At 34.4% G+C, this 12,916-nt stretch overlaps 1 protein-coding gene across 1 annotated transcript in view; it reads left to right on the forward strand.

Moving 5' to 3' along the window:
- The window catches only part of IFT88 (intraflagellar transport 88), a 34,332-nt gene that overhangs the window by 20,443 nt on the left and 973 nt on the right, over nt 1-12,916 (forward strand). The window contains exons 21-26 of the mRNA XM_015814402.1: nt 2,030-2,145; nt 4,059-4,111; nt 4,210-4,275; nt 5,758-5,864; nt 7,582-7,642; nt 9,546-9,647. Of these exons, the coding sequence (XP_015669888.1) occupies nt 2,030-2,145; nt 4,059-4,111; nt 4,210-4,275; nt 5,758-5,864; nt 7,582-7,642; nt 9,546-9,647 (505 nt within the window). The remainder of the gene's footprint in view (nt 1-2,029; nt 2,146-4,058; nt 4,112-4,209; nt 4,276-5,757; nt 5,865-7,581; nt 7,643-9,545; nt 9,648-12,916) is intronic.

The raw sequence follows: 12,916 nt of genomic DNA on the forward strand, positions 1-12,916 counted from the left end.
ATTATTATTATTATTATTATTATTATTATTATTATTTGAAATTTCATTCTTCACATGGAAAAATTCTCATATAGGATTAAATAGATTGATTTCCCTTATACGCATGCTGTCATCCACAATGGTATTATGAAAGATTTTTGGAAAATTTGAGGTAATGTATATCAGCAGATTAAGAAAAATAGAATGATACATCCCTGATGAATATTCCAGGAGCTTAATATGTCTGAAGTGCACTAAGTTGAAGAAGACTAATAAATCCACTACTACCATATAACCAGAGATTTAGAAAAAAAAATCCTTATATTTTAATATTATGAATTTATAGCCCCTCCGATTTTTAATCAGCTCTAAGCAGATTTAAATCCTGCCATGTTTAAATAGGATTCAAATTAGGAAATGCGTCTAGATAAATAAAATCATTAATATCCATAAGTTTAATACAGTAATAGTAAAATACTCCTATATCATGTTCCTATATCTTATATTACTCATACATAGGAGGAGCCTCTCCTAATTAATCTGTCCCTCTGTTAAAAATATATTATTTTCCTAAACCCCTAGTATTATTGGAGCAAGTTGAATTCCCTAGAAAATGCAGTTCCAGAGAAGAAGGCCACATTCACAATTCCTATCTCCAAAAACTCTGTAGATAACTTTGTTTAACAAAGGGAACAATTAATACAATTAACTTGGTTTTGGTACAGTGAGCAGATGAAAAAGGTATAGATAATCCATCCCCTCCAGGGACATTCACAATTCTCAACAACCTTCTCCAGACTGGACAATACTCAAATCTGCTAGGTTGACCAATGGTTTCTTGACCCACATAGACCATTGTTTTCTTCATCATCATATTCCTTGCATGAATGAATATAGATGTTCATGGTATATTAAGGAGGTAGATACTTATGCTCTTAAAGCAGAATCCTGCAGTCAGTGGCTAACTTAACAGAGTATGGGTAGTCTCCAGTTTTAAGAATGAGTTCTGTTCTCAAGATATGTCCTTAAGTTGAATTTTATGCGAATGGAACAGTATTATTTTATAATACCGTATAAGTAGTATTGCATAATGAACTTGAATCATTGTGTAATTAGCTCATGTTTTGCTAGAGTAGGGTCCATACTTAAACCAGGGCATGCTTAATCTAAGAACTTGCTGTAATTCTATCTTTCAATATTCAGTAAGAGACCAACTGTCTGATTATATGTGTCATATCTGAATTAGGCCAGTCTAATTATAAATACTTCAATTATTGAACATTTCACCTAAAAGTTAATATAATTAGATTAAATTTGCTAATGAATTATCCTCCTTGCTTTGAGTTGCAGCTTCTTTATACAACACACAAAGACCATTTCAACCATATTCTCAGTGTAGCCTTGCCCTGGCAATCAGTACTTTGAACTGTTTACAGAGAGAGCGAGAGGTGATGGATAATCACTTTATATAATTTTTCTCTTCAAGTTAAATAGCTCACGTTTTCAAATGCATGAAATGGCCACCATGTTTAACTATCATAGGCTACCATAACTCTTCATAAATTGTCTATAGATTTATGGTACATATAAATTTTGCTTGTTTAAGCCAAACAATTTAGTCATAATTATTAAGCTTGGGTAATTTGCTTACCTAAAATAAATTAGTTTTGGCTACTAGATTCAGTGGAAACACATTGTAATTGTAATACACTGTAACAAATGTAATATACAGTATTTTATTACATTAACATTGACCAGCAAAAATCATAATTTGAGGAAGTGCTTCCTTACTTCACCTTTAAAATGCTTGCAAATCAAATATGCAAGAAAAAAGCACTTTTAAAATCAAATGTCATAATTTTTCTGTTAATTGCAAATGAGTACATTCTCTTTACTGATTAATTAATGTATTAGAATGCTACTTATATACACTCATGTATTATGTATTTTCAGTAGCTAGAGAATTACACATTAATGTGTAAACTATTCTAGAAGCAAAATATAGCTTATCACTAACGTTACATTTCTTTCAATCCTTTTATTTTGTTAGTCCTATCGGTATTTCCCTTCAAACATTGAGGTTATAGAATGGCTTGGAGCCTATTACATTGACACACAATTCTGTGAAAAAGCCATTCACTATTTTGAAAGAGCAGCACTTATTCAGTAAGTAATCACAACATTTGTATGTTGAGAGTCATTTTACTTCTACAGGCATTTTCTACAATGTTGTTATCACTGACATAAATTAGGTATAGAAAATTGGGCGATTTTTCAAGAATTATTTTCAGTGCTTCATTGATGCTCTTAAAATAGTTGTGCTATGATTTAACTTTAAAGAAAATTCAAGTAAATTTTTAAGCAATTTATTAGAAGGATGAAATATTCTGGATTACACTTTTCTAGATCTGTTCTGATATGAAGAGGTCAGTACCCTTGAATTATTCCAGTTTAGCCAAGAATATGTGTAATATTTTGACTAGATTCCACTGGGTTTATTTGATAAACCTTAAAAGCTTTAGTGGTGACAATAAAAATGACAAAGGAATGGCTGAAAACATTCTGTCTGAGCCAGTAGATAGGTAGGTAGATAGGCAGGTAGGTAGGTAGGTAGATAGATAGATAGATAGATAGATAGATAGATAGATAGATAGATAGATAGATAGATAGATAGATAGATAGATAGATAGATAGATAGATAGATAGATGGATGATGCAGGCAGACATGCATGCCTACATGCATGCATGCATGCTTTCTTCTTAAAGAATGTTGGGGTTGCTTTTAAAAAAACGCAGTAGTTATGATAGATTTTAAAAGTTCACTTCCAGTTTCCTTAATTTAGATATAAACTCATTTGAAATAATATATCATATTAGCACTTCTCATGAATTGGTTAGTAGAGATTCTGTTGATGGATCCCTTGGTCTGGATTCATGCATCATATGAACCCAATTTTTTTCAGGTGTTGTCTATAGTATAAACCAGTGGCTATCATTGAAACAAAATCAAACAAATCAGAATTATTTCATAAACATTATTTTTATGTGAGAAAGATTTAGAATTGAGTGTTATAATCCTGATTCCGATAGAATCATGGCTCATGAAAGTATTGACAGAAATAGTTTCAGTAGGACTAAACAAATTTCCTTTTATTGTTATGCTATTAAAAGATAGAATCATCTTTTAAATGAAGCCTAGTCAGAATTTCATAATACATCAAAAACATTTTATGGTTCAATTATTTCTTGGTAATTCAGGAAAAACAAGTTATCACTTCACTAGTCTTTTAGGAAATGACCAATAGAAAAGAGTTTTTTCTGAATGAATATAGATCAATAGAGGTACTTAAAAAAACCTGAAGCTTGAGCATTTTAAAATCAATAGTCATAGATAAAGCAGGAAGGATTTTAATTTTAAAATTACAAAAAAAAGCTATATAATAACCTTGAGCTCTATCTATGCTTCAGATAAGTTGTGTTCCATTTGGTATGTTACACTAAGCATTACATGTATAATCTCAATCATTATCGTTCCTTCTACAGAAATCAGCTTTTTGATATGTTTCTGTTTTAAATTTTAAAATCATTGGTTATATGCCAAACATAACTCACAGCATCTCCTGGTGGGAGTGTGGGAAAATGGGCTGCAGAATATCTGTGAGGCAACGTAATAATATAAAATATGTGAATGTATGGTTTGACTTAAGAAACAAAAAATTGTGTGATGCTAAGATAATATAACCATCTAATAATCCATACATATGTGCTTTTGGCTCTCCTGATGAAGGAGCTGCAACATAAATGTTCCTGTTGGCTGGACCGAGTAGTCAGTTTTAAAAATGTTTGGGGTTCATCCAGCCAGAATAAAGTACAATTTTCAGTGCTGTTCTTTTCAGATTACAAATTGGCATTGAAACTTACTTCAGTTGCATATTTTTACCTTCCCTTAGAGAGAAAGAAATTATTTGTCCATGAAAATATTTGCTTTGAGCAGTTCCATTTTGATTAATTTCATCCATATGCTAGATGTTTAAGGAAAGTTTTTCAGTTGCATTGCACTGTGATATGTGTACTTACAGGCCAACCCAGGTGAAATGGCAATTGATGGTTGCCAGCTGCTATAGAAGAAGTGGTAAGTGTCCATACCAATTGCATTTTAGTTTTAATATTTTTCCTATAATTTGGCCTATCTGTCTGAGCTTGTTTCCTTCTTTATTTACTGGCTAATAGGTAACTATCAAAAAGCTCTGGATACCTACAAGACAATTCACAGAAGGTTTCCAGATAATGCCGAATGTAAGTAATTTTTCTAACATAATGCTCACTGCATTTTATATTTATCTCACTTTTTTACTGGATTATTTCATACACAAATATTTGCCTTACTACTTAGGGGCTATCATATTCAGTCTAAAGCAAGTTATCCATCATTTGGGTCTGCTGTACACACACCTCCAGCACAAACAGACTTTCCAGCTTTCTTAAGCAGAGGAAGCCCTTCTTTGGATACAATCTCTGCATTGCAGGGAATGGGAAAGATCTGTTAGAAGGGGCTCTTTGTATTAAATACACAAGAAATCATTGGAAATATTGGAAATACTCTAAAAAATAGTGCAGAGAAGAGCAACAAAGATGATTAGGGGACTGTAGGCTAAAACATTCGAAGACCTGTTGCGGGAATTGGGTGTGTCTAATTTAATGAAAATAATTACTAGAGATGATAACAGTATTCTACTATCTAAGGGGCTGCCCCAAAGAAGAGGAAGTCAACCTATTCTCCAAAAGTACCTAAAGGCAGGACAAGAAGCAATGGATGGAAATTAATCAAGGAGAGAACCAACCTAGAACTAAAGAGAAATTTCCTGACACTGAGAACAATTAACCCGTGGAATGGCTTGCCTCCAGAAGTTGTGGGTGTTCCAACACTTGAGGATTTTAAGAAGAGACTGGACAACCACTTGTCTGAGATGATATAGGGTTTCCTGCTGGACTAGGGGGTTGGACTAGAAGGCCTCCAAGGTCCCTTCCAACTCTGTTATTCTGTTATATGGCAGGGTATCAAATGTGATAGAAAGCAAAATGAGGTTAATGGAATCTAGACTGCACAAGGTGGATTCTTATGAGACTTCATAAAAGTCTGTCGGGGACAGGCACTCTCTAAAAGTACATTCTGATGTATGGTGTAGGCAGTAAGTGCTATAATATTTAATAGGCATTACTACCTAATAAGTATGTTTATGATAATAATTATCTAATTAAAAGTTACTTTTAAAACTTTAATATGTTCCATTTAAAAACTATCCTTCTCACTTTTCAGCATTTATTATACAAGTACAAGAGTTTGGGAAAAGACATGCATTCTTTTATTAACAAAAATGAAAAGAGAATTTGCAGGCAAGATTCTAATACCTCCTGTTGTCTAAGAAATGTGGTGCTATGAAATCACAAGCCCTAGGCAATTTAATGTCGCAATGAAATATTTTCCGTTCAATGACTTTCTTGCTGGTAGGCTGGCATTGTCCAATGGCTGCCACCCTTTTTGGCCAGCAAAACTTCCATCCATACCGCAGAGATGAAGGAGTGAAAGGGATCTGCCCCTTTACAGAAAAAGTTTCCCGATCCATGCTGTGTTGTATTGTATTGTTGCACAAATGAATACATTTTTACTCCCATTCAGGTTTTTTTTCCCCACACTTTTTTTCCACAGTATTAGTGCTAGGAGAAAAAAAACCACACCTGTTCTTTTGTTATGTTAATATTGTGGCTATTATATTCTAGGTTTACGATTCTTGGTTCGACTCTGCACAGATATGGGAATGAAAGAAGTGCAAGAATATGCAACAAAGCTTAAAAGAGTAGAAAAATTGAAAGAACTAAGGGAACAGGTATAAGTCATTTTTAAAAGCACAAGTTACTTCAATACTCTTAAGAATACAATCTGATTTTATTGTATTGCACCCCTAGACTTTCTAATAATACAGTTCCACCAAAATAGCTTTTGAGTGCTACAACATGTAATGGTAAAAATCTATCTATGTTTACTTTAACTCAGGACAATACAAACATGTCAAAAGATAAATAAAAACACTTAGCACTTTGGTTATGGCTGCTCCCATAAAGGTCACAGCACATTCTTGTCTGTGGCTCAACTAATGACAAAGCAGCATGCGACAATATCATGTATGTCTGGCACTGCTTAAATTATTCATAATCTCCTCCTCTCCCGCAGCTATGGCAATGAATAAAAGAAAAAGCAGCCCTCTAATATTTGAGTCAATTGGATAGAGATGGGCAGCTATAGAAATTGAATACATTTAAATAAAATTTGAAAAACAGATGCGTTATTATACACATCAATTTGAAATCACAACTGCCAGATGGTGTTGGCCTTCATACGCATCAAGTTGTTCCCAAGAACTAGATGTCATAATGCAGGGGTGTCAAACTGCCGGCCCATGGGCCGGATGCCTCATGCGGAAGCTGCGCCCACCCCATTGCCAGCAAAGGCAAAACTGTCCCAATAAATCGTGAATTTGACATGTCTGTCATAATGTGTCAACGTAGTGTTTGCATTCAAGCAATGCTGCCTTTTGTAATTGACTGATAAAAATTTTGTCAATGTGCAGATTTTCTAAGTGTTGTCCAAGGCTTTTTGGTATGGCACCCAGTGTGCTGATAACCACTGGGACCACCACTGGCTATTAGTGCCATAACTTTTCAACTTTGATTTTCAGATCTTGATACTTTCTGATTTTCTCCAATAGTTTAACTTCTATTCTACAGTCTCCCACCTGAATTATCCACGCTTTCTTCTTTTCAACCACAGTCATGTACCAAACCGTTATTAATTTGAATTCAGAAATCCCACCATATTTAAACCTTTTCATTTTCAACTACTTCTTCAACTCCATGTTGCTACCAATGTTTCATTACTGCAAAAAGATAATTTTTATCTTTTTAATGATTGTATGACATCGTTGTTTGTAGTCATTTTGTATAATCATCTTGCACAAGTAAATCTATGATTTACTTCTGCTTTTTTGCACAATTTGCACTTTGAATCATTTGATGATTTTTCAATTCTGGTCTTGATTGCATTAGTTCAGCTAGCTTGCTCTTCATCAGCCATAATATAATAATAAACGCAGACCAATAAAATCCAGAAAATATTATTTTTAAAGAAGTTACTGAAGTTTTTTCTGCATGCCCCTAAATGTTCCCATTGGTAAAGCAAGATTTATGGTCCATTACTACAATAAAGTCAATAATAATAATACTACAATAAAATAAAATGTATTAATTCAGCATATGAGATCCGTTCAAAAAAGACAATTTTCAGTCTGTATCGCTTTTTCAAGGGCCAGGTATTGCGCTATTGATGTTTAAGACTCAATCCAAAAAGCTCAGGAAAATATATAGTATTTTCAGGAGTATACAGTAATTTGGGCAAATGTATTTGTATTCTTCCTCCCAATCAATCCTTCTTATCCTTAAAACTCAGTAAGTGATCTCAAGAAGAACTGTGAGGTGTAATTTGTGTAAAAGAATGCTATAATAATTATTGATATTAAGCAGTAACTCTGCCTTTTCCATCATTTGTAGCGTGTCAGGTCTGGCAGAAATGGCAGTGCCCGTGCCCGCAGAGAAGGGAGTGCTGGAGGTGGTGAGTATTAATCCAATTAAAGTTGGGTGAATGTCACCATTTTTGCAATGTCTCAATTTAATTTATCTCTGTTCCTCATCTTGTAGATCTGTCAGGTTTGCTTTATTGAATTTGGTAGGTTTTTTCAACAGCATCACACAAATTTGTTATATATTTTCATACACAATCCTTACTGTGTAATGTAGGTTATGAAGAAATGTTTCTGAAGTGCAATTGAAAGCGTGCCAATGAATGTTACAACCATAAATATTACATTTTATTCCTGGTATTGCTTACTGTACTATGGAAAGGAAAACATTGCAATGAATGAGAGAAGAAACATTTTCTCAAAGTCCTTTTCTGGAGATGAATCACTGTAAGGTTTCATTTGCTATTTTATTATCTTAGCTTTCTGCCATGTTCCAGAAGTCTTGAAGCATCATTTCCATCAACTAACCTGGCTGTAGCTTCTTCTGACTGGAAATAATGATAGTCTCAACATATCTGGAAAGAAATAAGTTGCAGAAGACTGACTTAAATAATTAAACAAATTATTCTCATATGCAAACACATCTTTTCCCGTCCTCTTTCCACCAGAAAGAGGGTGAGAGGAATTGATAACTGGAGAGAAGAAGGAAGGGATGAGAGATAAGACCTCTTGAAGCTGTTACAAACAGCTCTTCCAAACAAAGGCAAATCTCTTAAAGCAGGGTTCTCAAACTTTTTCCTTTATTACCCAATATGGATAATCAGAATGTCCTTTTTACCCAATATGGATAACCAATTTAAATGTCCCTGTTGTGATTGGTTAATAGGTTTGTGTGTAAAAAAAACAACCATTTTTAATACATTTTTGGTAATTTACACCGGTTTGGGAAACACTGCTTAAAATTATCCATTGTGTTTCAGTCTGAAGAGATAAGGAAGAATAAATGATTGATTGTAGAAAATTTTATGCCAAACATTTTTTTTTCTGAGCAACATTCCCTAAAACCCAGCAGAGAACTAAAACATCACAATGAAAGAGTCGTATGTTTAAACTCTGATCTCTAAAATATATGGAAATCATCTGTGTGAGCAGTCATTCAAATAAAATTCAGTCTCAGCAAAACTAAAATGCAGGTCGTTAATTTGCAATTTAGCAACTTGTTAAGCAAATGGAAATAAACAGGGCTTCTCTGGTAAAGAACAGAAACATGCAGCCTATGGAAGTATATAATTCCAATAAGAAACATGCCATCATGAAAATAATTGCTCCAAGAGGACCACGTTCAAGGAAACCTGTAAGGTCTTCAGGGAATAGTGGGGAAGAACCTATGAGATGTCATAACTAACAAACTAACAAATGATAAAGACCCCTGATGACTCTGATCCTGATAGAAAAAATCTGGCCTGCCTTGGGGGAGAAGAGCATGATATCACTATGTAATTGTATCTTACATACCGAAGTTTTTCATTGTACATGTACAATTACATGTAAGGAATTTACAATATGTAAACAATATGTGCACTATGTCATTGCCACAGTATTTATTAGATTTATATCTTGCCTTATTGATGTTATTGTGCCTAGGTGGCATTTTGTGGGTACAGGTTGTAGTTAGAAATGTTGATCGTGAGCCAGAAAGGTTTGTAATTCAACTCGGCTTTGAATTCAACTGAATGTCTTAGGCAAGGCATGTAAATGGCTTTTGCTATTTAGCATACAAACTAATTTTATCAGTAGCTGTAAGGATTACTAAAATAGTAATCCAGAATAGATTGGTTCGTAGTCAGAATCTGGTCATAGTTTCAAGTAAGTCATTTGGGTTATGGCAAAGTAACTGCATGTGGAATGCTCCAAGTTTGTAAAATTTCATATACACCAAGACTTTGTGCTACGTTGACCTAAAATTATATTGAACATTATTCTCTCTTATGTCAGAACCTGGTAGCACAACAATTAAAGGAGAACGTCTGAGTACGAAATTGAAATCTTTGCCAGGAACAAATGAGCCATATGAAAGTAATGTTAATAAAGAAATAGGTAAGTGTGTATCTAATTATTTACTTTCATAGAATTGTTCAGATACACAGAGAAGACCAAAATCTAACTCTTTAAATCATTGGTATAAGTAAGTGTTTATAATGGCAGGAAAGGAGAACTACTACTCTTTAGGCAAAAAGTTCATATCAGAAAAATATATATATAAAACTACCATGTGGACTTTTTCCAGTATGCAAAATATATTATCAAAAACTAGAAGAAATAGAAAATGGAATTAAAACTGCCTGTCAGCCTAAAACTGATATCAAAGAGATATCACTAGTATATCTGGGAAGAAACATCAACCTAGATATTCCAGCGATGACACTTCGGTATCTGGAAGTAAGAAAGACTTATGGGGTCTTCTGTTAATTGTGAAAAAAGTGCTAAAATAAGATTATTCTTCAAGGTTTTTTGTAAAAAACCTAGGTTATGGCAAATGCCATGCCAATACAAGTAGAGACATTGGAGTAGTAACAGCTGTAGGCTCAAAATTTTACAGGGACAGTGACCAGCCATAAAATAAAAAAGGTACCTTCTACTTCATTGTGTTTGATATATCTAACCAACATATGAAGAAATATCAGAAATGAGATGTTTCCCCAGTTAGTACCAAAGTCTTGCATGGAAACCAGACCATCAGAAAGAGTGATTGAAGAAAAGTCAATGCCTTTGAACTATGTTGCTAGACAAAATTGTTGAGGATACTTTGGACTTCAGTAACAATAGCAATAGTACTTGGATTTTATACTGCGCCATAGTGTTTTACAACATTCTCTGAGCGGGATTTACAATGTCAGCATATTGCCCCCCCAAAATCTGGGTCCTCATTTTATCAACCTCAGAAGGATGGAAGGCTAAGTCAACCTCAATTCCTGTCAGGATCAAACTCCAGACTGTGGGCAGAATTAGCCTTCATTCTTACCACTGCGCCACTAGTGCTTATAATGGACATCAGTGACATATAATTCAATACTAAATAAAATAAAATGGGCTGCTCAGTGGGAGTGCTGATAATGTAGCTTAAATATGTAGAGCATATAATATGAATCCTTGGAGAAGAAAGTGCTTGGAAGAATGAAGGCAGTTGAAAAAGAGTGACAAAAGATAAAGTCACTAGTTACTGTTACTGGGTATGATCTTATAAGACCTCAAAGAAGCACTGACAAAATAATCCTGGCAAAATAATGTCCATTGAATCACAAAAAAGCACCTGAATGATTGAACAGCCACATCAAATTCAGCCACATAATTCCCTTATAGAATCAATATAGCTTTATGAAATTCAAGCATAATGTATAATATGTACTTCAGTAGTAGCCTACATGTACATTCTGCAAACCTGTAGAATGCAAAGTGAGCTGTATAAAATGTTTCTTCTGTTTATATATTAATTTAGAACACCAGAAGTGAAATTTTCTCTTTGCAAACGGTAGAGCTCCTAGATTGCCTATGGAAATGAAACTAAATGTAGGATAAATTGAAATTAAATACATTGATGATATGCTCATGAAAAATAAATCATGGTGATTTATTTATTTAATTGGTTCTGGGAGGCACGATCAGTACCAAAAATGATGGGTAGTGAACAAATTTTTCTCATAATGAATAATGTAGTGAGTCACAAGACAGCTGACACCAACAAGTTGTAGCTTGTGTATTGAATACCAAACAAATGATGAGTACTGGGACAAAATTTTCTCATCAAAATGTGTTGAGTACCAAATGTGATGAGTTTCAAAGCAGTTTTGAGTACTAAGGTACCACTGTATATCCCAAACAGCAGATTTATTCTTAATTTAATTAGGGGAGGCAATGGTGATGGGACGTGCTTTACAGAAAATGTGTTCCAGCGATAGAATATATGAAAATAATGAACAATTATAGGCCATGTTTTCCCCTGAACCCTTACCCAACCTCATGTATTTCCTGCAATAATTCTTGCTTTTGTTAAAGTTACAAAGAATGGCTTCACCAGTCCTTGGTCACATTAAATTCCTACTCACCAGATACACTCAGATTACTTACTCTAACTAGTGGCTGGTAGAAAAGGGAGTTGGAAATGGCAGTTGAGCAACCAAGAGAGGAGCTGGTTATTATCCAGTGTTGGAGCTGAAGGACAAGGTTATAAGCATACTGGGGATAACTATTATGGCAATAAGCTGGGACCGGAAATGAAATGAAAAATGGGAGCAGTAGGGGTGGAATTGAGGAGACTATGAGAAGAGGGAGGGAAGGAAGCCAAGAATCTCTGGATATTTGTCTGTTGTCGGATATTGAATTTATGTTTGTGTGAGTGAAGGAGCATCCAGTGGGACAGATAAAAATAGAGAGGAATTAGTAATTGAATTGAGAGATTGGAAGAGAAAGCCAGAACTATATGGGAAGAGAAAAAGTTTACAATTTGAGGCTGATTCCTCCCTTTTTCAGATATTCAAGATCTGAGGCAAGACTTTGTAGCTTGTTCCAGTTTTTGTTCCAACTACTTCTTTTCATTCAGATCTTGGGCATGTTATGTGTCTGGCAGTCTTGCTTTTTTGAAGAATGCGTGTTTTGCAACTGACCCCAACATACTGATTCATGACATTTCCTTTAAAAGTTCCAATGGGCCAATCTCCTCCCAAATTGGAGATTCTTGTCTTCATTGGCGCAGAAGAAGAGGTTCAGTAGTAACACTGGGAGAAAGATCTCTAAAATTTGGTAGGACATGACACAAGATGTTACACATTTGGAGAAAAGTGCATAACTGCCTTGGACTGTGAAATGTGATTTATTCTAACACAGAATTTGAGGGGGGGTACTAAGTCCAGCTTCTGTTGGGTGCAAGAATCCAAATTCAAACATGCGCAACAGATGGCTGTCTGGCCTCCATGTGAATACATCTAGTGAAGAGAAACATGCACTGGATAATTGATTTCACTGGGTAATTGATTTCACTGAGCAATTGGTTCCATAATATTATTGCTTTTACTATTAGGAAGTTTTTGTTTTAACATCCAATTAAATTACCTGTAATTTAATCCTTTATTTTGCATCTTGCACTGTGACATAATGGAGAACAGGTCATAACCTTCCTCTGAATGACACCCTTTCAGGTATTTGAAGAGTGCTGTTCTATCCCCCACACCCACAACTTTTCAAAGCTAAAAATTCCCTAATTTAGTCTCTTTGTATGACATAGTTTTTAGTTCCGGGTTATCCTTGTTGTACCTTATGAATTTATTCATTTCTGTAAAACCTTTTAAAAGAATGGGTGCCTGAAAGTTGGG

The sequence above is a fragment of the Protobothrops mucrosquamatus genome, unplaced genomic scaffold (genome assembly GCF_001527695.2).
Source record: "Protobothrops mucrosquamatus isolate PMUCROS unplaced genomic scaffold, P.Mucros_1.0 scaffold249, whole genome shotgun sequence".
In the NCBI taxonomy this organism is placed as follows: Eukaryota; Metazoa; Chordata; class Lepidosauria; order Squamata; family Viperidae; genus Protobothrops; species Protobothrops mucrosquamatus.